Raw genomic sequence first — 25593 nt, 5'->3', positions numbered from 1 at the left:
TGCCTCAGACCTGAGATTGACCATCTGCCCCAGGAGCTTAAATTTGCCCTTGCATTAGGGAGAAGAGATGCAAGGCAGAACCTGGAAGCTCAATATACACGACCAACCTAAAGAGAGTCAAATTGTCCTCAGCCACAGTAGAACTACTGGTGCAAAAAGCCGAATATCGCCTCCAAATATTTAGAGCAATAGGAATTCTCCAAGGGAGATCTGGGAAGCATTCACAGACTCTTTCATCAACAACATGCTTCAAGGGTCAATCCAAAATGGGCCCTATCAACAGCTCACCCAGTGAATGGCTGTAATCTCCACAAGAGCAGGGAGATGAAACTATGGAAATGGAAGGTCAACAAGGCACTGCGAGCTGCCCGACAGTCTCAACAAACGAAATCCTTATAGTGGAACATGAGCCACATAAAACAGGAGCTTAAATGGGTGGCCTGGAGTGCAAAGAAGTTAAGCACAGAAGCCTTCTGGGCCAAACTAATCTGGGACATCAAGTAACATAACTCCGATACGTTCTGGCATATGGTAAACGCCTTAAGGAACCCATCACAGACCCCTTGGAATCCACCCTCTCTGAGGAAGCATGAGTGACTTTTCTGAACACCCACTTCAACTCACACACCGACTCAGCGGTGAAACCAGAAGATGAAGGGGAAGCCTAAGGGAAACAGCACACCATCCGCCCAGCCTGAAGATAGAGATGGCGCACCCATCATCAACACAAATGCCATACAATGGCAGATGACTAAGGATAGAACCACAGGAGCCCCAGGTTCAAACAGAACCCCCCAGGACATTTATAAAACCGATCTGACAAAATGGGCTGAGCACATGGCCCCACTGTTTAATCATGGAACCATGGTACCAGCGTCTTGGAAGGACTCCATTTTATGGCCCATTTTCAAAGGAGGTGACAAAGCTGAAGAAGAGAAATATAAAATCATAGCCCTCAGAGATAATGACACAAAATACTATGCAGCCATGTTACTGGAGCACCTTCATGTTTGGACCGCTGCAAACTCAATTATGCCGATCACTCAGACTAGTTTCACAGAAATAACTGGGACGTCGACAAACATCATGTCCTTGACACTACTGTTTGACTCCTCAAAAGCTGCCAGCTGTCCCCTTTACTTCTGCTACATCACCTACAAAGCTGATTTTGATTGTGTAAATCGAAGCAGGCTCTAAGGAAATTAAGAAGCTGGCTCATGCCCTAGTGCTCATAAGAGCAATTGAAAATCGATACACTAACACCTGGGTCAGAATTGAATTGGGAAATGCAGGCAACCTGACCACGGCCATTCCAACTTCCCACAGACTTAAACAGGGGGGTGTCCTGCCCCTTACACTTTTAATCTATTTCTGGCAGATCTACCTCCTGCTATGATATCTGTCAACTCCCATGCCTTATTAAAGCTTCTCCACTCTGATGATCTGTCGTTGATCAGTCGGATGAAGGTGGCCTTCTGAACCCCACCCAAGTATAGTCCACCATGAATGGGCTGACCAAAAACACAAAGAAGACAAAAAGCATGAATTGCTGCAGAAGAACCAATGGAAAAGTTAACTGATTCCTTGACTCCATCAAGTTTGATAAAACCTGTGAATATATACATACCTCCACTTGTTATTCAATAGCAACGGATCTTTCAAACCCCAGAAGGAGGAAAAAAAAAAGGTAGATTGCCCTGGCATCGGGCTGAGGACCCTATTTGGAAATCTAAATGGTCAATCATATAGCCCCATATTAGAAATTTCCAGGGCTAAGGCGGTGCCCACCCTGGATATGGAAGTGAAGCTTTCCAGGGAAGAGATTCAAATGTTTTGGATACCATCTTCGCAAGAATATATTGGCAATTTTTCAACAACCCAGCTTCACTTCACCCGCACAGATCAGGCTAGAGTTTGGTTTATTTAAACAGTCTGCTAGGCAAGCAGCATTTGCTTTCACTTGCCACAGATTTAAATCTTCTGAGGAGAACACTATAAATCATTATGTATTGTTGGAAATAACCAGTAGATCTCACTCACCCGCCGGAGAGTTTCTTAATGCAACAATTGACTTACTTGGTTTAGCAGAACTATGGTCTGCTGCAGCGAGCTATGAAACCTTTAAAAGAGCTGTCAACAAAACGTCCAAAATATTATCATCCTTAGCCGACGAAGCAGCCCTAGAGAAATTCTCACATGCCTAGATGGTATTCAACAGCTATATATCCTTGTAACCACAGAAGTATCTGGGACAAGCTTTTAATAACCTTGTTTTCAAACTCACATGGTAGCCCCTGGTCGAGGACAGAAGGAAAGGGAGATTAGAGCCTGTGCGGCCACCCAGAAGAGGATTCAGTTCACACTATATGTCTTTGCAAGTCCGCCCTTAGCCTCCGTCGAAGTTGGTTGTGGCCTCTCCGGAATCAGTCCGGTGTGCGATCCGCAGACTAGCGATACTGCTCTGTCTTAATTCAGTTGAGCCACAATTAATTTTCCGAACAGTGAAATATCTCCAGGGGGTTGAAGGAGCCCTAAAGAAGGCATCTGCTCAGACTAAATAAGATTCTCCACTCTAATCTTTGCCTCTCGAAGGAAAGGGGAAGACATAACAGCCGCATGATCTAACCAGTCACAGAAGGCAATCATTTATTCAGAACTCCGGGGTTGCACACTTGCACTTTAACTTATCCCTTCGCACCCCTTCTCCATCAGGGACCCAACCCGAATGTCCCAGAGGACATGGTGCAAAAGGGACGGCAAAGTAGGGTGGAAACATCTGGATACCCCATGCCAGCATCTTATTTATGTCTTAGGATTAAAACATTGTCATGTTCGGGAGGGGGAGGATATCTTAACGCACAAACCAAGTCTGACAGACGAGTTAATCCTACTGGCATCAAGGGGGCCACACTCTAGTACTGCAATCAATTACTCAAACCTCAATCCACCATTTGTTTTAGGCCCTTACATCTCTCAGGGGCGTAACCAAACCAATACGAGAAACTCAAGGAACTCAAGGAACTCAATATGCTTAAGGTCAGAAGTTTAAGCACAAGCACACCTGGTAAGTCAACTCATGCACTTTGCACTAATTGTATTGAAATGAGATAACCACCCTCTCATGTTGTTTTTAAACGTTTTTGTTTGAAATTAATGCTGGGAATATGTATGCAAGGGTTTTATTAATTATGCATACCAAAGCGCTACTTACCAACTTAGTCAACGGGCATACCTAAATTGTGACAAGACAAGGACATCAGATGTTGCTGACACTTTTATGCATTAGCATCCTTGTTCCGGAATGGATCACTGCTGCTTCTATCTTTACCGAATATACAACATTACATCGCTGTGTTTACACCGCGATACCTTTACAACGCAGGCATTACAACGCAAGGCATTACAACGACTTGCGCTGGAGGGTGCTGGACTTAGGAATAGTATGATTTACTATTCCAACTCCAGTCTACGTACAGTAGGGAATGTGTTGGAATAGTAAATCATACTATTCCTTATGTTAGAGCCCCATCCAGCGCAAGTGTTGTAATACCCGTGTTGTAAAGGCATTGGGGTGTAAACACCCGGGTGTAACCGATGTTTCCCATCTTTACCGTTTTAGTGATCTCTGCCCCCCTAGCTAGGGAGTGCACGCTAGTCCTGAACTCAAAAGCCTTTTATCTATTTTCTTATTTATTGTTTTTGCTCCAGCATTTGCAATTATGTATATTATTAAGATTTTAATTAATCGAACAATAAAGAACATTTATTCATACGTTGGCAGAGGATGGAGAGTTGTGCGGTGCAAAGATAAAAGTGGGGTCCAAAATGCTTCTTTGCATGAATGCATTTTCCATAGAATTTTGTATTAAAATAGTGCGAAAACAGCTGAGCGTATTTTCATGAAATTGGGCAGGATTATACTTTATGGTGTGCAGATGAATCTTTTTTAGTACTACTGGTAAGTAGTTTTTAAGCTGTAAGGCATTTTAACTCAGTAAATCCGTTACACTTCTCTTACGCAAAACTTATTGGTATTTCGTGGTGGTTCGCTGAAGTCCTACTGTACATAGAGATGACAAAGCATTTATGTGATTGGCTAATGTCTGCCTTTACAAAAGTTAAAGGCAGCGCTGTTATTTTGTAGTACACTTCGGCTGTGTTCTGCATTTTGCACTTAGATATACATAAGTATTAGGTTTTATATTGTTTCCATGCCTATTACCCCTTTACTAAAGAGGTAATAGGTAGGGAAAATTATTTTTAAGTTTCTATACTTTTTTTTAAATGTACGGAGTACTGCAGTACTTCCTAGGAAGTGCTGCAGTACAAAAAAATAATAAATATGTTAAACAATTTACAATACACTGTACCATACTATATATTGCAAATATAGTGTAGTACAGAGATTTACATTTTTTAACATATTTAAATCTTCACAAAAATTCTACTGAGAGCCACAATAATACTTACATATTACAGTGCTACTTAAAAAAAAAGTCTGCAGTTCTCCCTAAACTGCTGAAAAACATATAGAAAATTATACATATATTTCTCTATTAACACTTTAATAAAGTGGTAATATGTAGGTAACACCAATAAAACCTAATAATTTCCTATATATAAGGCCCTAACCCAGAATGGAACGAAAGTGTGCCGAAAACTACATGGCTGCCTTTTACATTTAGTAAAGACAGTCATTAGTCAATCAGATACTGTCTTCTTATTGGCATATATACAGTATAACGCAAAGTTACAGCAGTATATCACGGCACAATACATTACAAAGTATTTTAACACTTATAGCTTTAATACTACTTACACTATTTAAACCTACTACCAAAAGTATATATCATAATACATTTCCTCAGTGCTAATTTTACATTTCTACTGAGGATTCCAAGCCTGATGGTGGGGCATAATTCAAGCATGCACATGAATGAGTCAGTGCTGAAGAACATAGTGTGAGATGTGCAAAGCAATTTTGCGAATGTAAATATTGTGATTCACAAAATCACAGGGCTTGCAGCCACACAATAACTGATCCCCTTGCCCCCCCCCCCCTTACTCACTGGGCATTGTACTGACAACCTCAGGGGGTGTAACAAGAGTTCCAGGGTAGCAGTGCCTGCTCCCCCTGATATCTTTCCTAATAGAAACATTTCTTTTTTTTCAAAGATGAGCCAATTACTTTAAAGAAGATGAGCCTCATAAAAAATGTTTTCCACTTGGGAATGCAAATACAGGGATGGTGGTCTGCTGCCCCCTGCAGGCCATCATCCCAGTAAACAAGGCTTCCAAATTGTGAACTTCCTGAATAATTTATACTAGGTAGGTCATTCTGTGACCCCTGTAACTGGTGACTTCACAAAGAAAATTAAAGTTTCATAGTTCTCTTGGAAAAATCAAATACTGGTCTCGAAAAGTTGGTGTACAATTTGTGACCACTATGAAATGACATCTGACCTATGGCTCCTCTCCAGTGAGGAACAAGGTGCTGGGCTTTTTTCTTAAAAAAAGAAAGCAGGTGATGTATCATTTCTTACCTGGGATCCAATAGTCTCTTGGAAGCATCGGCCGAGTTGAGTCTTGGCAGAGATAGGATAGTGATGAGAAATGGTCTGCTGATGGGTATATGTTGCGTGTGGTCCCTGGTGCTTGTTCTGGATTGGCACGCTCTGGTAGGAGATCTGAGAGTGACCCGCCTGAGCATCATTCACTTTCTGCCCGGCCGAGGAGCTGTCCATCCTCGACACCTGATGGAACGTAACCGAAGCTTCAGGAGGGTGCTTTACGTGAATGTTGACCATGCTTGGTGGCAATTTCACTGCAATATAATGAATGTGATTTATATGATTTTAGCATGAGTAATGCAGTGACAGTAGAAAAATATATACATCTAGAAACCTCTATCAGAGCATTAACCATTCAAATTGGCTGTTGTGACCCACAATATAGTAACAGTAAAAGAGAACATTTTAAAGTGCTCACTGAAACCTCGATGCATCTGTGTTATAATGTAGCACACACATTCATGAGCTAGACATGGCTCTCTATGTGTGTACCTAGAACATTAATATTCGTACTGCTGTAATGCAGAAGGCAAACTTGCATTCATGTGGGTGGTGCACACTGGCACAAACCCTATTTGGATGCCTACAGGAGAACCTCTAGAATGAGTTCAGATCTGATCACAGCCTTACTCCATCAGTTTGTGCAACCCCATTATTGATGGAGAGGTAGAGGACTTATGTGAATCAAAGTAAAGTCAGGAACTACAACCTCAAACTTGAGTAAACCTATTCCATCCACATGACTCATCTAGTGCGCCACCAAAGGGTCCCATACATTGCCACTTTTTAAAGCGCCACTCCAGTAGTCCTCTTAAAGCAGACCTACTTTTGGAGCACTGGGGTAGGTAGCAGTGTTAGTGGGATCCCACAACTTAGAGGCCATTGCGCCGCCTTAAATCAAGTGGTAGCCTTAGAGCTGTATTAACTGGCCCATGAAGTCAACTGTTGCATATTTATATCATAAAAGGGAACCCTATGCCCTTAGTGCAACACATTTGTTATGGGTTTGTTATGGGTCACCTGGTTATGATAGCGGTGTTTCTATTAGCCTATAAAGCATGAAAATCTGATTAAACAGTCCTTGATCCCATGCAGAGGTTTACGCCCTGCAAACAGATCATTTCACCTTAAACAAGCGTTTATAAATATGTGCAGAATGCTAATTTCTAATTAAACTCCTGTCCGAAATTAAGGGTACTATTAAAATTGAACATATTCCATGCTCATTTCACATAAGGTAAAATGTTAATTTCTTGTAATCAGCATACCAGATCAGTTTCCCCTCCTGAGCGTTTAAATAATTTCTGGTAATTTCCATTAGCAATTGCAGTAATACGTGGAGATCCCCTGGCAATGTTGGGCCCCTCTGAGTAACTATACACGATGACAGTATTTGTCTCCCAGACGACACTTGCCGCAATGACCAGTGGGTTCTGCCGGGTATCCCCCAGAATAACAAGACATGTACCAAATATCGCGGAAATTACTGGGGGCTATGTTAAAATCACACCACAGATTACTCTGTTATGTACTGAATAAGCTCTCCACCAAGGCTATAGACTTCACATCTCACTTTTATGTTCCACCAGCTCCAAACACACGCAATCAAACTTCTTTTAATAAGTATCAGATGTATTTCTTGGCTGTAAGGGCCCTTTCTGTCGTTCTAGCCTCCCACTGCACTGTGGATCCTTTGTGTATATATTATGCAGTCAAATTTCTATCTCATTCTTGCAGCCTCTCCTTTGCTTAATAGCACATATCTTCTAACTCGAGCCTCAAGTTCAAGTGCCAATACATTTTCTTAAAAACAACTCTTTGCTGTCAGTGTAAATATTCATGTAATAATCAATTTCTTCACATTTTACTTCAAAAAACGTCTGATACATATATCTCTCTAATTGGGGCTTTTCAGAGAAGTGTAGGAGTTCTTTGTTAAAAACACCCTATAAACATGCCTGTTTTCTACTGCTTGGGGGCTTACTGTTGCTTGCTTCCGCATTATCCGTAGAGTCAGGATACCCGTTAAGGTACAATTCGCCCTCTACAAGAACCCTTCATTCATTCCATCGAAAGCATCTTGTGTGTTTGATCAGTACATGATTTCAGTAATACATTGTGCACTCGGTCAAATCAATTTTGCTCAACTCCAGCAAAGGAAAGATCTTGAAAACCAGCGGTGTCATCCTTTTAGACCAGCAACACAAAGTTCAATCAATTGGAAACTTGTGATGGGTATGATAGGGGGGTGTTTTAGTGAGGATCTCACCAGTTGCTTTTATGTCCTGTTGGAAATATAATACATCTTTCTTGCTGTTTTAAGGAATTTGGAAGTCAATCCACAACAGTGATTAATCGGCTGGTGGTTGGAGGCAGCTGACATTAGCAATCATTTTTGGGGACCACGACGTATATTTGATTATCAGAAACTGACCAAGAGTAGGACAGAAAGGGAGAAAGAAGAAGGCTAAAGAAACAAAGGGAAAATAGGATGAAAAAAATAGGATGAAAAAGAACATGCAGGAGTGAAAAGAGTCAGAAAATATAGAGTGATGTAAGAAAGATACGTGAGGTGGAATCAAAATTAGGTAGTCTTGACATTTGGCACACCCATGAAATGTGTCAGTGCTTATGGTAGCCTCCTAAGAAAAACCTTGGGTTTCTGCACACATTTTTTCACAAATTAAGCTCATGTACATGGGTCCAAAGCTTTATCAATGGGATCTTTGGTAAAACGAGTTTTGCAAGTTATTAAGCAATTTTGTATCCAAGTGACAGTACATCTGCTTACACCGGTTACTAATATCCAACTGTCTTCAAATAGTTAACTATTTTAATGTTAATTTACTTTATCTGAATACTATCTGCATTCATTAATCTGAACGCCAGTCTATTTTCCGTCTCAAAAACATGACAACTGTTCAGAAACAATGAGAAACTCCAAAAAACAAATACATTTTTTGCTGCGGAAAGTTAGTGTGGACACGTTACCTTTAACACCCTGGTTCTGCCCTGTCACGGTCAGTGGTAACTGATGCATGGAGTGAATGACATGAGATCCAGCCGGCCTGTTCGCCTGGTGAGGGTGCTGGTATGCTTTCTGGAAATTGTTGTTCTGCACTGGGATCTGGCAAAGCTTCCCGGTGAAATTAGGTGGGCACTGGCATTTGTCTCGAGAGCGGCACTCGCCTCCGTTCATGCAGGGAAGGTGACAGATAACTGAAATACAAAAACAAAGTGCAGCAAGATCAGTAATGGCTCCACGAACACCGGGTTTCTAAGTGCTCGGCACTGTCATGTTATTTCATTGCTTGGCTTACACGGGTTTCTAAGTGCTCGCCACTGTCATGTTATTTCATTGATTGGCTTACATCGGGTTTCTCGGTGCTCGGCACTTCATGTTATTTCATTGCTTGGCTTACACCGGGTTTCTCGGTGCTCGGCACTTCATGTTATTTCATTGCTTGGCTTACACCGGGTTTCTAAGTGCTCAGCACTGTCATGTTATTTCATTGCTAGGCTTACACCGGGTTTCTAAGTGCTCGGCACTGTCATGTTATTTCATTGCTTGGCTTACATCGGGTTTCTCAGTGCTCGGCACTTCATGTTATTTCATTGCTTGGCTTACATCGGGTTTCTAAGTGCTCAGCACTGTCATGTTATTTCATTGCTAGGCTTACACCGGGTTTCTAAGTGCTCGGCACTGTCATGTTATTTCATTGCTTGGCTTACATCGGGTTTCTCAGTGCTCGGCACTTCATGTTATTTCATTGCTTGGCTTACATCGGGTTTCTAAGTGCTCAGCACTGTCATGTTACTTCATTGCTTGGCTTATACTAGATTTCTAAGTGCTCAGCACTGTCATGCTATTTTATGACCTGGCTTATACCGGGTTTCTAAGTGCTTTGCACTGTCATGTTATTTCATGGCTTCGCTTACACCGGGTTTCTCGGTGCTCGGCACTGTCATGTTATTTCATTGATTGGCTTACACCGGGTTTCTAAGTGCTCGGCACTGTCATGTTATTTCATTGCTTGGCTTACATCGGGTTTCTCGGTGCTCGGCACTTCATGTTATTTCATTGCTTGGCTTACACCGGGTTTCTAAGTGCTCAGCACTGTCATGTTATTTCATTGCTAGGCTTACACCGGGTTTCTAAGTGCTCGGCACTGTCATGTTGCTTCATTGCTTGGCTTATACTAGATTTCTAAGTGCTCAGCACTGTCATGCTATTTTATGACCTGGCTTATACCGGGTTTCTAAGTGCTTTGCACTGTCATGTTATTTCATGGCTTCGCTTACACCGGGTTTCTCGGTGCTCGGCACTGTCATGTTATTTCATGGCTTGGCTTATACCGGGTTTCTAAGTGCTCGGCACTGTCATGTTATTTCATTGCTTGGGTTATACCGGGTTTCTAAGTGCTCGGCACTGTCATGCTATTTCATGACCTGGCTTATACCGGGTTTCTAAGTGCTTTGCCCTGTCATATTATTTCATGCCATGGCTTACACGGGTTTCTCGGTGCTCGGCACTTCATGTTATTTCATGGCTTCGCTTACACCGGTTTTCTCGGTGCTCGGCACTGTCATGTTATTTCATGGCTTGGCTTACACTGGGTTTCTAAGTGCTCGGCACTGTCATGTTATTTCATGGCTTGGCTTACACCGGGTTTCTCGGTGCTTCGCACTTCATGTTATTTCATGGCTTCGCTTACACCGGGTTTCTCGGTCCTCTGCACTGTTGTGTTATTTCCAGGCTTGGCTTACACCGGGTTTCTAAGTGCTAGGCATGGTCATGTTATTTCATTGCTTGGCTTACACCGGGTTTCTAGGTGCCCCGGCACTTCATGTTATTTCTTGGCTTGGATTACACCGGGTTTTAGGTGCTCGGCACTGTCATGTTGTTTCATGGCTTGGCTTACACCGGGTTTCTAGGTGCTCGGCACTGTCATGTTATTTAATGGCTTGGCTTACACCGGGTTTCCCGGTGCTCACCACTGTCATGTTATTTCATGACTTGGCTTACACCGGGTTTCCGGTGCTCGCCACTGTCATGTTATTTAATGACTTGGCTTACACCGGGTTTCTCGGTGCTCGCCACTGTCATGTTATTTCATGACTTGACTTACACCGGGTTTCTAGGTGCTCGGCCACTGTCATGTTATTTAATGGCTTGGCTTACACCGGGTTTCCCGGTGCTCACCACTGTCATGTTATTTCATGACTTGGCTTACACCGGGTTTCCGGTGCTCGCCACTGTCATGTTATTTAATGACTTGGCTTACACCGGGTTTCTCGGTGCTCGCCACTGTCATGTTATTTCATGACTTGACTTACACCGGGTTTCTCGGTGCTCGCCACTGTCATGTTATTTCATGACTTGACTTACACCGGGTTTCTAGGTGCTCGGCCACTGTCATGTTTTTTAATGGCTTGGTTTGAAGCCTTTTGGTATTTGCTGCTGACAGCGTCTGCAATGGCACATACCTTTCAACACACCTCCAACAAGCATAGTTCAGACAAGTGATTCCCTACTTCGGGAAATAATTAATGGCCGAAAAACAGTTGACAGAGGGGAGCGCAATTCAATTACAGTAAATGTATTGGCAAGAAAATGTATCTTTAAGAGCTCCCACAATATATGTATGTCAGCTAATTTGTAAGAATAAAAATGTAATCATTTTGTATGTTGTTTTTGTATAGTCTAATTATTTTTTCCAAAAACTAAAATAAAAAACTTGCTTACTCTAAATATTACAGTCACTGCGATCAGTGTAACTGCACTCTCTACTCAAGACTAACTCAGTTGCCTGGTCACCACACTTAAAAACAAACCTTTTCGAACAATCTGATAGCAGGGAGGTAAAATACAGGCTAGAAATGCAGAGATTTGTGGGATTCTCTGAACATGACCTGTAGATAGGAACACCTTTTCCATGTGTGCGCTGAGCTGCTCTTTTTTGTTTGCTAGAAGAGGGCATGCTTATCTGATACTACTGGTGAAGCTGCACCACATCAATACAAAATGAAAAAAGACATATTACATCTAAATTTAGGGTCTTATTACCAGTTCAGCAGTCTCGAGCCCTCCAAAGCTTTGGTGGTGGTCCAACCACCTGATTACGAGTCTGGCGGTTAGACAGCCACCAGCCTGCCACAACACCGACAGCACCGCCAGGATCCTGGATCCATGCTGGCGGTATGCAGAGTGGGGAGGAATGGAGGCTGTGCCGAGCACTGCACCGCCGTCCATATTACGACTTGCCTTTCCATGGTGGTGAAACCGCAATGAAAAGGCTGGCAAAAAGACATGGTGGGGGCCTCAAAAAGGGCCCCTGGGCATTTTAGCCAGGGGGGGGGGGGTTGAGTATGCGGCACATGTTGTGCAGGTGCGGCTGGCGTTGCCCCAATGCTCTGTGAGCAGTTTAAAAAGGAAAAATAAAATGATGATAATTAACGTTATTATCATTTTATTTTTTCGAGGCTCGTCTGGTTAGGCGCGGGCGGGCTCTAACAGGGGAGGAGTGGTAGGCACTCACTTAAGTGCGCAAGACTGTTTGGCCAGCACTCTTGGGCCGACCAAACAGTCCTGTGCACCTTGCATGTTCTTCATCCCGCCTGGGTGAAGAACATGCCCAGGCCTCCAGTCACTCTCTGAGCGCCGAACCAGCAGCAGCGTCGTGATTGGCTACGGGAGTCTGGAAGCCTTGGTGCTTCCTGTTCCTGCCCTTGGAAACAGGCAAAGAGGACTGAGAGGCAGCAGACAACCTGCAGGTAAGTTCTTTTTTAAATGATTTATTTTCATTTGTTTACCCCCACCCAAGCCCGCCCGAGCCTCCACCCATCCTCTCATCCTTCCTCTCCCGTTAAGTTGCAGCCGCCATTGATGTTATGCCCCCCTTTCAATTGCACCTTAGTTCATGCAATGTGTCATGCACAACATGGTGCATGACACATTTTGCACAGGTGTACAGACGGCGCTGCACCACAACAGCATCTGCTAAGGCTTCACTCAATGGCAGAACCATGCCTCAGCGGTTGGACTGCCGACCTTGGACTGCCGTCCTGGCCGTCCACTCATAATGCGGTGGTCGAAAGACCACCATTATTGCCGTGTTTTGGCATATGCCACTTCAGCGATCGGTGGTTGGACCACCAAAAGTCGTAATAAGCCCCAGAAACTTAAATACAAACTGATAAAAAAATAAAATAAAATAGGTAGTTGGTAGCAAATGGGGTTAGTCCAGAATAGCCAATGTTTGGAATTCTTGGAAACATATTAAACAATTTATTTTTATAGTTAATTTATTTCTTACATATTATTGATTACTCTGTATTCCATAATTCTCGTGGAACCCCTGAAGATGATCTTCGGAACCCAATGGTTCCACAAAATCCTGGTTGCAAAACACTGGTTCGGGCAAACAGAGCAAATGATAGCAGAACGTTGAATTTCTATTGTGTAGATATGGGAAATTGTTAAACAAAGAACATTAAAGGCCAGTTGAATATGTTGAAGTTTTGACCACTATTTGTGTCTTGAGTTTTAGCGTTAGAGCACGCGGATATTTAATTTTTGCACATGAGTATGAATGAGCATGATTATTAGAAAAGCAGTGATTGTGAGTCTGCCCAATACTGGCTGAGTTGCTGCCTCAAATTCTGACGGCTGCAGCAACCTATCTGAAGTCCCTTTAACAGAGCCTCCTCCAGTTTTAATGTCAGGTCTGCCAAAGTTGCAGTGGCAAGTCTGCTACAAGTTGTGGTGGCCACTTATAGCACAAGAGACGTCCTTAAACCCATGGGAAAGGGGGCCATTAACATTTCATCAACTATAGTGGTTCTCATTGGTCTCCTTCAACCGCCTTCTCATGTTCAATCAAAAAGGTGATGTCCAGACCTTACCATACAATAAGCAATCTGTAATAAACAATAAACAACATCCTCCAGTAATGTCACGCTAAATACATCAGTGTGATGTGCCCCAGTGAGCAAGAAAACCACAGCCAAAAGTGCAACACAATTATACTCATTAGGCCAATGTCATAATGTTGTTTGTTTGTTTCTCGTGTCAATGATGTTTTGACCCACAACGCGAAACGGGGTCTCATCAGTACAAGAAGAATGATGGGACATCTGAAAAGAATAACCAATTATTATAAGGAGGTTTGTACCAAGGAATGAAGAACAGAGAGGTAAAATGCATGGGTTTACCTACATTGACCAAGTAGTAATGGTGAATTTGGTCCAAGAAGCGGGTGAACCACAAGGTAGTGATCTCCCATGTTAAGCAATACGTATATTTTCTCCCTCAGAGGGTGGTCGTCACCTTCACGACTGTAACATAAACTGGTTAACACATGAGCTTATACCTTGTGGATCAGGAGTGTATCGACTTTGTCGAAGAGGAAATTAAGTCCTTTGCACAAACTTGTAGCACGGTTGCCTCTGCTGGAAGGTTATGGGCCTCCAGCAAGCCTGCCTTCTGAGGTCTGATTAATGGCTACATCCAGGGCATAGAGACAGAAAAGCTGGCACAAGTGACAGAACTGGAGGCCCAGATCCTCTCTCTGGAGCAGTAGTACTCCGCAGACCATCAGACGACTTGACCTGGCATTGCAACTGGCCAGATCTCAACTCAAACAGATCTCATTAGACGAAGCCAGACATGGCTGGAGGGCTTCCACCCAATGTGTATACAAAATCGTGATATGTCTGGCAAGTTTCTCTATTGGGTGGCAACCAAGGACACAGTGTCCAGAATCGTGCCGTCCATCCGCGATGCTGGGGGCTGCCTTCATGAGCATATCATGGATGGAGCAGGTGTTTGAGGATTACTACAGTGCACGATATGTGGCAACACCTATCCCAGAGTGGGAGCTGGAATTGCCGCTATTAGCGGAGATCCTGCTGCCTGAAATTTCCCCATCCCTGGCCCATGACCTCGATCAACCCATCAAGGCTGAGGAGATCATCATGGCCATTTCGGAGCTGGCCTCCAGTAAGGTGCTAGGCACTGATGGCTTCCCGAATGAATTCCTCAGACATTTCCAGTCCCTTCTACTTCCCCATCTCTTGGCGTTATACACGGAGGTGGTGGATCGTGGATCGTTTCCTCCGGATCTGAAAGCGGCCACTATTGTGGTGCTGCACAAGTGGAGCCAGCCCTCTGACCAATCCTCATATAGACTGATCTCTCTCATCAATGCCGTAGGGTCCAGCTGGCTCTATCGCAAGAGCATCATATCAATGGTCCCATGGCCCTGCTCCCCATTGACTTCAAGAGAAAGCCTTTCATGCCATTGCATGACCTACCTGGAGGCAGTGCTACAGAGGCTTTGGGCCTTTCTTTTGTAGACTCGTTGGCCTCCTCTATGTCAGACCCACTGCCCTGGTTAGAGTTAACAGAACCCTCTCACTGCCCTTTCCGATTCATAGGGGCACCCACCAAGGCGGACACCTCTCCCCTTTTATTTGCAATTGAGCCTTTGGGGCATCTCCTCAGGAGTGAAACCTGGGTTCAGGGGTGGTCCTGTGGAGGGGACCCAGAGGAACGCATGCCTTTTTACACAGATGATCATTTGAAACTCCTTGCGTACCCACTTTCCTCAGGCCTTCGCTGCCTAGAGAGTCTTCCCCTTTTCAAGGGGGGCCTCCGGACTTCGGATCAATTAAACTAAATCTCTGTTGGTGCAGGTAGAGGACTGGCAGACAATCTTGGCCCTCCAATATCCTGATATGCCGTCTATCCTTTAAATTCTTAGTTTTTTTTATCTCTCATCTACCAGAGCCGGCGTGGAATCTCAACCCACGGGGCCTTAGTACTGGATTGAATGGGGACTTAAAGAGGTGAGGCTGACTGCCTTCAAACTCCCCAGGATGTGTAACATTGTTTAAAATTGTGTGTCTCCCTCATTTCCTCTATGTGTTTACAAACTTTCCCCAGCCCATTCCCAGGCAATCGTTTCAAACACTGGCATTGAATATTGCGGCCTTTCTCTGGGCCGGAGGTTACCACCAGGTGGCCTTTGTTAATGGCAGACACTCTCCCTATGATGGTGGACTGGGGATGGCCAACCTATATGGTTACCATTCAGCCACTTAAACCATAAAGATAAATGACAGGTTCACCGGGGACTGGGACGACCATACTTATTGAATGGAATTGAATCTGCTGGGCTTCAGCAGTCTCATTGGCCTGCTGTATGGGGCCCACTCCCCCAGTCGCTTCCTGACTGCACACGAGTGACCTTACTGTGTTGGAGGGCTGCGCTTCGTCTCATCAAGTGGGACCACAAACTCACAGGAATGACCCTGCTGTTGCGGGGAAAGTGGTTGGCGCACATGGCGAGCCTTCATGGCTTTGCACAAAGGGATTAAATAGGTGTTATCCACCTGGAAGACATCTGGCAAGGCGATACTCTGATATCATTACGGGCAAGATCATTATGAGCTTCCATACACAGTTCTATCGGTATCTGCAGCTGCGCCATGCTCTTTCTGAATACATGCCGATTGGTACGCCCATTCTAGATTCTAACTCTCTTGAGACCTATATATTGATGGGGAGATTGGGCAAGGGCACGATTTCTATGACTTATCTTTCCCTAATCCTAAAAGACCCTGAACGCTTTCCGGGCCTGTGCTAGAGATGGGAGGTGTGGGTGGGAGAACTTGATGATGAATACTGGCGAGAGGTCTGACTGGCTCCCAGAGAATTGGCCATCTTTGCTCGCCTTCGCATGGTTCACACAATTACCTACACTTCTCTTACCTGACTCCCGGGTATCGAGCTGGCAGGGCGCCGCAGGGTTGCTGTGCATGATGTTCCCTACTGCAAGCTGATTTCTTTCACATGGTCTGGACTTGTCCACCCCTGGTCCTTTTCTGGGAGGGGATAGGACAGGAGACCTCCATGGTACTCTGTCGGCCGATTCACCTCACCCCCAGAGTTGCACTATAAGGCCTACTGTACTGTAGGAGGTTGGGGCACAGAGGATGGAGCGCTCCTTTATTGGGGTACCCTTGCTCGTAGCCAAGTGAGACATTGCCAGCAAGTGAAAATCTCCGGCACCCCCCTCTTTTGTGGAAAGGTGTGGATTGGTGTGCTTGCCAGGAATGTCCAATTTCTGAGGCACGATAATGCCAACAAAAACACAAGATCTGGGGCAAGTAGTGGGAGTACCATGGACTGGATGTAATCCAAATGTGTGGAATCTGATTTCTGTACTTACCTTATTGAAATTCGGACTTCTTTCATTGTGTGTTTTTATAGGAGGCTGTCTCTCTCTATAGTGCACTAAAATGAATCACACTTTGCAGAGAGTCCAGGAAGACCCGGATTGGTATGCAGAGGCAAAAGTAGATAAGACTAATACTCCGCTTGTGGTAGTGTGGGCAGGCAGTTAAGCTTATCAGCGGGTAGTGCTAAGCATTTGTTGCACTCACAAAGGCAATAAATGTTACACACACTCAAGAATAAATCCGAGACCAATGTAATTTTTCAGACCAAGAACTTTGTTCTACAGCAAGTACTTCTCGAGATATGAATTTTTCACGTTTCCAAAATAAATCGCTTTTGTGAGCAGTTACTCACCACTGAAATCAAAGGGAGAAAATAGAAAAAATACATATAAAATCATACAGCTGGATTTCAAGGTTCACCTTCAAGATTTAGATAAGTAGCAAGACCAGGCCTAATGTTCTACCAGCAGATTCTCGGGAGCGTTCCGGATTCGGCCGGAAGCAAAGTGCTGGGGTCGTTGGTAGCAGGGTCACCTGATAATACAGTGCATAAAGAGACTTAAAAGTAAGTCCAAGGGGTCCCACTCGAGGGAGCAGGTGGCAAGGGCCTCAGGACCGTGGGAGCACAGCTGGTTCGTCGGCACCCAAGACGGGCGGGCTGGGTGCGGAGCTGCAAGGCCAGCCGGGCGGTACGCATCAAAATGTCCTCTCCATCAGGGGTAGACAGCTTGGAGAGGTGATTTCTGGACAGCTGAGCCACTCACAAAGTGGGTCTCAGGGGTCTCATCATCCCTCGATAGGTGCTTGCTTCCTGGGCAGTCCGAATTGGACTCTTCATCTCGGTGAATGCTGCAGAGAGTCCAGTACCCCCGGTATTGGTGTGGCACGGATCCGGTAGAATCTGGTGTCTACGCACTTGAAGAGGAGACAAATGTGATCCTCTGGGGCAGGTGTACCACATTTGGTTTGCGTGCTGCATTAAAGCCGCCAGGGAGCAGCAAGTCGGAAAACCGGATTCTACAGGTTCGGGGCTTGCGGACTGCAAGAGAGTAGGGCCTCTACTGCAAAGGGAGTTCTTTGTCAGGTTGTTGAAGGCTGGAGGGACTTTGGGGTTCTTGGAGGCCTCACAGCACACCATGATTGTCGAGTCCTTAAGGCAGCAGGCAGAGTTTGGCGCCAATATACTGCAGCAGTGCTTCAGTCCTCTGGTCAGCAGCTCTTCTTTCTCCTTTTCTTCTCTGTGTCCATCAAATCTAAAGTTCAGGGTCCAGGGATGCCAACTAAATACTACATGTTTAAAGTGGGCTCCACATCACCTGTCCCATAATAGGGGTTGTGCTGGCTAAATGGGGACCCACCTCCTAATTTACCTAATTTTCACCAAATGTGGAGCAGGAAAGGGGGGAAAGAGGGGGTAGGCATCCTCCACTATCTGAAGAAGCCTGGTTCACATTCCAAAGGCGGCATCACCTTTGAAGCTTCCCACCTTGAAAGGGAATCCTGGCCTGGGGGAGGTGTGAAGCACCTCTGCCCAGAGCACACTTTGTTCCTGGCCTCTGAAAGGTCAGAAACATGTCTAGTGGTGGCAGACTGGCTAGGACTAGTCAGAGGCCACACCAGTGCTTGGAAGGTTTGCAGGGGACCCTCTAAGGTGTCCCATGTGTGAATTTATTAATAAATCCAACACTGGCATCAGTGAGGATATACTAAAATGAGATGTTTGGCACCAAACATCTTAGGGTACAGAGAAGTCATCATGGAGCTAGGAAACTCTTGATGACCAGTATCCAGCCCATGTCCACTTGATGGCTTCCCTGTGCATGTATAATATCCAAGAATGTACTTGGATATTATAGGGTCATATCTGCTCATTCATATATGTGCACACATGGGATATAGTGCACTCTGCCTTAGGGCTGTAAGGCATGCAGTAGATATGACTTACCTATACTTTAAGCAGTGTATGGGGTCATTGTACACAGGGCTGTGTGCCATGTTGACTCTTCGTTTTTTTCTGCACTAAGTCACACAGCCTGCAATGGCAGTTTGCATAGTCTTGGTGAGGGGTCTCTGGAGTGGAACAATTGGTGCTGCAGCCCCAGTTGACCCTCTTCAGTCCCAATAGCCTAGGTACCAGGGGTACCATTTACTAGGGACTTACTGGGGTGGCTGAAGTTGTGGCAATCGTGGTAGTTTTAGGAAAGAGTTCTGGCCCTGGGAACGTGGTTAGCTGGGACCTAGTGCACTTTCAATTCGAAAATTACATCATACACCAAGCAAAAAGTGGGGGTTAACCATGTCAAAAGAGGTACTATCCTACAGTTTTAACTTTGAAAATCAACAAAATTTGGTTATTAAAAGAAATACTTGAGCTTATTGGTTGTCATAATCAATATACTAATGTAGAACTCCATGAGTGACAGCACTGTAAATAAGTAGTGCTAGTGCCAGGCAGAAGGGGGGCTTCTTATTCAGGATAGCTGTCAGCTGGGATGAACCTCGAGATGGAAACCCATCAGTGTCTGTAATAGTGAATAACGCAAAAGACGGAAAGCACAAGGCCAAATGTGTTAAGATGGCTGCCACCAAAGAGAGGCTTGGATCACAAGTAGCAGACGAGGCTCGCCAATATACTTTATAATGAACATGCAGGAGTGGTGCTTTAAACAGTGTAGCAGGTGCAGTGGCACCAGGGGCCAGGTGTGTGAGGGAGCACATTGCCCCAATTATGTAGAAGTAGGCAAGCCACTGAAAGTTCAAGCCAGGCTTGAGCCTAATGCCTGGCTATTCTTTAGCTCGATGCCCTCTTGGAACCTCAAGCCCAAAACAAGCCAGGCTTTCAGGGTGGGTTGTGTGGCTTAGGAGTTACAGCTACCGATCATGTAACATAGGGTACCAGGTTCAAATCCTAGCCTCACCCTTGCTCCTTTGTCCTGGGCAACATTTGTGCTATGTAAGATTGGCAAAAATAAAATGTGGAATATGCCTGTCACCCACCCTCTCATCTCATTCTCCAAGAATAAAGGACAACGTATTAACCTTTGATGTCAGAAAGAGATATCCATTTAGTGGCTCAGATGCACAGTGTGTGAAACTGGAAAATCTGGGATCAATTCAGACTTCCCTGCTTGACCAAACTGTAGGATCCTAGGGAAATATTTTTTTCACAGAGCATGCATTTTGTTTATAATCTATATGAGAGCACATTTAAATTTTGAAGCTACCTTTTCATATTTTAAGAGGTTCTTTGTTACATGATTTATAGACCGAATATTTTCAAAGCTTGGCTCGTGCACAGACTCTTAGAACCAGAGTCGACCCTTGGCTCGGTTCGCTCTAATTTGTTGGCTCGCCCACTCTATAATTATGGCTGTCATTCACATGACAATCACTGTGCTGACGACCCATTTTCCTTGCTTGCCATATGTCTCCTGGCACCCTTGCTACACCTTTGTGAAGATGCTTTATAGAGATAAAGCGGGCTTTAAAAGCTCAGAGAGGTTGATAGTATTGAAAAAGGCGCACACATGCCTGTTCACTATGGCCCTGAGTCACAAAGAGCCTCCGCACTCATGGTGGGATCTACGCAATTGGAAACTGCAATGCGGAGATCCCGTCACAAGTGTGCAGATCCCACCACAAGTGCGGAGATCCCACTAAGACTGCAGAGGTTATTTGTGAATCAAGGCCCGAGATCTAAATCTCATGTTGCCGTTCCACTTCTAGGGAATGAAGGTCTGGCAAGCTCCGGGGTTTAATGTGCCAAGGCAGTATCCGTTCACCTACATCTCGTACTGCGGTGGTCGCAAGTCTAGCCTCTTGTTGACATTTGTCTGCATCACAAAACCGCTGCACCGTTGGCACAACCTGCCAGGCTCTGCTGGCCGAGGTCCAGAAGTGGAATTGCAGGAGTTGGGAAAGTCAGGGAATGGGGGACTGGATCTTGATTGCCACAGCTGTAGAGTATAATTTCACAGGTCTGAGTTCTGGCCAGTTCCATTCAGAGGTACTTAAAATAAAAAGAGCACACAATATCCCTAATAAATACATGTATTACTGAATTAAAAAAAAAAATCCACCCCTGGAACCCTGACAGCACGGCCCATTTAGCCTCACTATGGAAACGCCGACTAGTGAGGCATGTTCCCACTCCCTGGCAGAGTCATCTGTGTAACAGTAAACACCTGCGTCTGGTCCCAGATGGTGCAATGATGTGTCAATGTATTTGGCGATGAAAAGACGTGTCTCACTGGCACCCATGAGCCAGCTAGCTTAACCCCTTGCGTGCTCACGACGGAACCACGCCGTCATGAGCCACGGGCGGCGTGTGCTCATGACGGCGTGGTTCCGTCATGCTGCGGCCGCTCCGCCCACGCGTCGCTGATTCCCCGCCTGTGCGGGCGAAATAAAGAGTGGGCGGAGTCGTGACGGAACCACGCCGTCATGAGCACAGCTCGCCCGTGACTCATGACGGCGTGGTTCCGTCACGAGCATGGCGGCGCCGCCCTCACCCCGCACCCCCCCAGCGCCACGACGAATTTGCGCCGCAGCGAAGGGGTTAAGGCCTGTACAATTTTGCACAGGTTTTATTTTGACCTGGTCACAGACCTTCAATAGACGGCTGCGTCTGCATATTGTTGTCTGAAAACTCTTCCAGGTAAAGGTCCAATGTTGGTCAAAACGTTAAAAGTCAGCAAGCATGCATCGAACAATTTAGGAAGTGCTTAATTTGTGGTGAAAAACACAAGAAAGAGGCTGAAAGATATTCTTGGCACATCACCATCGTCTGACTGGGAACGCAAAGCAGCCCTGGCCAATTTTGTCTAACCAGCCCCATACGGTGATAGTGAGTGCAGTGAGAGAGCCTGGCCAATACAAAGAAGGGTTTTAGGGGGAATCTCTCCCCAAGAAAATTTGGGCAAAAATTGCATATTGTACAGCACCTTTTTCATTATGTATCCAATTGGATTAGCTTTTAAAGTATAGTAAATGATAACCTTAGAGTGCACCAGGATTCAACAATCTTTGCTGGGGCTCTTCAATAATTCCGTCACTATCATCCTCCAACAGTGCCCCTCATCTCTCCATAACCCCTCTCTCCCATGTATTTCATTTGTTTTATAGCACCTCTCATACCAGTGTAAGATGTTAGAGCACTTAACATCACACACAAATACAGAGATAATGAATCATACTTGTGTAAATCAGTGTACAGAAAATGTTGCATAAGACAAAGGGGACTACAAGGTAAAGGATTCATGTTATCTATACTGGTAGCATTTTTTAAGCTCTTTGATGGCACTTCATAGCTCACTGTGCTAGATTATGATTGTAACTTATAAACTGCGCAGTAACAAAAGGGTTTCTTTGACGAAAGCAGTAACCCACTAAGCTATGGACATAAAACACTGTTCTGTGATCTGCATGGTATATGTCCTTTGCAGCAGGCATGTTAAACTTCAGCACTACCTTAGATGAGTCAAAACTACCACTAGAAAAAACTCCCATCTCTCTCCAGCAAGTACATTAAGCACCAGAGTTATCTTTACACTTTTATTGTTGCCTGAAACCACTGGATATACAGTGAACACTGCAGCGGGTGCTTTTAAAACTGCTGTGCTGCTACTAAAACGGCACCCCAGTAACAAAACCGGCCCCTCACCCTTCCAGTCTCCCGGGGGAAAGCCCGATGCCCAGTACAGCCAGTCCGGCCTTGACCACCGCTGTTTAATGCTAGGGTTGTTGAATATTCTTTTGATTACACCTCATTCCACCTTTCTTCCACTATGCTACACTAGCTGTCTCTTTATCTCCCTCTTGCTGGTTCTTTCTCATCTCTGCTTCGTCTGTTATCCTGTCTTTCTCTGACTCCTTCCTTCTTTAGGTCAAAGTCTGATTATGAGAAACAAGTTCTGTTCCCCCCAAAAAGGAGTGCTGGTGTCAACTACCTGAGACCACTGGCAACATTTAATGACCGAATTTAAGAAATGTTTGGTTTAGTATTGAAAATCTGTACAGTGCGCCACAACCAAAGCATGGTAATCTCTATAGCAATGGAAAGTGTGTATAACATCATGTCTTGGGATGACAAGAAAGCTCTCAGTTAGCAGAACCACTGAAATGCTGCAGCTCTACACAATGTTATTGAAATGTTTGAGCTAACATCTTATGCACCACACTATCTCACACCAGAACTAAGACTCCCAACTCTGGCGACATTCCTGTTTTTCCAACTTCCTACTTTGCAAAACTGCCTGAATTCCTGATTATTTTTTGTGCAATCAAAGATAATTTTTGCGGCACTGCAAAAATGTTTTCACTATATTACGAGCCCATTTTCACTCTAATCAAATTCAGAGAAGATGGAAAATGAATCACAAAGTTTACCTTTCACAGATTTTTTCTATGCCCAATGGGATGCAAACTCATGTTTTAAGTATATATTGGTACAAAAGTTCCTCACGTGGAACAATCTTTAGGAAACGTCTGCTTCTGGGGCAACGACACTATGTAAAACTTTTATTTCCAGAAATGCCTGGTTGTCAAGCAGGAAGGAAGGCAAAAGACGGTAAAGAAAGGCAACAGGACTTTATCTATGCAACCGTGATCTGCAACCACATCCTGTATCCATCAGGACCCTCTCAACCCTGCTCTGATTTTGGAAAGAGCTGAAGACACACCTTTTTAGGTCTCGCCTGCGAATGCAGCGCATGCGCTGCTTCGCCTCGGCTAGATCTATTGTCGTTGCTTCTGTGTGTATGTTGTGTGGAAGCGGGGTTGGTGTCCGCCCTGTCGGCATTAGGGCCCGCCCACCCGGACTGGATATTTCACTCGCACACGCTCGCGCACGGCCTCTCAGGCAAAGAAACCTCTTTAAACGTGGTGAGGCCAGAGCTGTTCTCTTTTGCTCTTGGCATTTCAGGCATTGTGTGATGCACAACGCTTGCATGTGGCTTTCTCTCTGGCTTCTTATTGGATCACCAGCTCCCACGGCAACAGCTTGTTCTCTCAATGTTTGTGAGGCACTCGCAGAAAAAAGGGGTGAGGCGGCTGCTGCACCCAGGAGCAGTTCTCACATGTGGAACATCTGTCAACCGGGGACGAAAATACTGACAAGGAGCACACGCCGTGCTGATAGGTCATTAAACATCAGCACGCTTTCACATGTCTCAGTATTAGAAGGAAGCAAGTGTGTGTTGGCGAGAGGTTGCCATTCGCCGGGGTGAGGGCTGTAAGGAGCCAGAGTCAGTGCACACACTCGCTCCATTGACGGTCTGAGCAGATGGTCCTTTCCCAGCCCGAGCTTAAGGACTCTTGAGCTAGCTTGAAAGAAATGCCTGTGGAGGGATCGTGGCCTCCAATTGCCTCGGCCCTCCCTGCCTCAAGCCCCCCAGGTCATTACAGACACTCCAGGCGGCTGCTGCGTGAGGCCGAGGCACGGGCACTCCAGCAAAGCATCTCCACGAAGGAAGTGAAGGACACCGTTTAACCCACACGTGTTCCTAAATGATTTCTAAAGTCAATAGCCGAGAGCACCGGGGCCCTCCCAGTCAACAGACAGAGCCATTAAAGGCTGGCACGCGGCACCAGGAGCTGGCACGAGCCTCGCACAGGCCAGGGTTGTGTTCGTGCCACGAGTGTACTCAGTGCCCTTCTAAAACGCTGACCTTCTGTTTCATTTGCGTCTCAGTCCCTTAAATCTCGCCTCTGCTTTGCAAGCCCACATGCTGCATGCATTAAAAAGTTGTCCCCATGGCAAACAAAACATTTGTAAAAGCAGAGAGAGCCGGAGGTGCTGAAAGAAGAGTCTCTGGTATGACGGACCCCTCTTGCAAGCGGATTGAACCTGTCAGAATTTACCTCATCATGACCCCTCAAGAAGCATCTGTTATCTGCAGAGGAGTCCCCGCAGTAAAAAGTGGACTTATTTAATTATATGTTCATTGATGATTAGTGTGAACCATGGCAAGGCATGCTCAACATTTCATCCTTCTGATGTCGATGAACGGAAGACTCTTAAATTGTGTAACATGTAAACGGTGTGACTGCAGTATTAACTGCTGCAATAATTAACAAGCCCCGGGAGGCATCAAACTGCTCTATAGAAGTGCAAGGGCCAACTCAGAAGGCCTAACACAATACAACCATTATCTACCGGCAAGAGGATTTCGAATGCTGCATGCTTCGTTTGATATGACGACACGTGTGTATGGTTCCGTTATGCTATATTCACATGTGAAGTTTCTCAGAAAAAAGTTATGCAAGTCATATGTCATCATGAAGTAAATTGAACCTCGTGGTTAAAATCGCCAACTCCGAAATTCAGAAACAGATGTTATTAATATCGGCATCATTACTTGATCGCACATTGTGTGATTATGGGCATTTCCCTTTATGCCTCGAATGGGAAATGTGAGTGACTGTATAGATCTGTAAAATGTTATATTATATCAACTGCACGTTGTGCTGTCTAGCACTGTATCAACTGTTTCTCCACGCCACTTTCCCATTACACTCTGGATTCAGCAATCCAGCCACAACCAAATCTGTACAAACACATACAACACTGGTCCACATACATGAATCCTGTATGACACTTTCCTGCTCGTAAACAGAAACAAGCATTTGCAATGCCATAGGTCTCGTATTTTTGAGTTTAAGCTAGTAGCATTGTAAATGAATGCCTTTTATTTATGTTGTTAAAACAAAAAGTAAAAGGCATTGTTATTTGCAATGTCAATAGCTCAAACTTGTGTAAATGCGAGACCTATTGCATTGC

General features: G+C 44.9%; 1 protein-coding gene across 1 annotated transcript in view; it reads right to left on the bottom strand.

Moving 5' to 3' along the window:
• LTBP1 (latent transforming growth factor beta binding protein 1) overlaps positions 1 to 25593 on the bottom strand; it is a 1238788-nt gene that overhangs the window by 692929 nt on the left and 520266 nt on the right. The window contains exons 6-7 of the mRNA XM_085612185.1: positions 8562 to 8789; positions 5544 to 5824 (exon numbers count right to left, since the gene is read on the bottom strand). Of these exons, the coding sequence (XP_085468311.1) occupies positions 5544 to 5824; positions 8562 to 8789 (509 nt within the window). The remainder of the gene's footprint in view (positions 1 to 5543; positions 5825 to 8561; positions 8790 to 25593) is intronic.

This window comes from Triturus cristatus, chromosome 6 (genome assembly GCF_964204655.1).
Source record: "Triturus cristatus chromosome 6, aTriCri1.1, whole genome shotgun sequence".
Lineage (NCBI taxonomy): Eukaryota > Metazoa > Chordata > Amphibia > Caudata > Salamandridae > Triturus > Triturus cristatus.
Note: the sequence above shows the minus strand (reverse complement) of the source record. Positions and strands in the feature narration are given on the sequence as shown.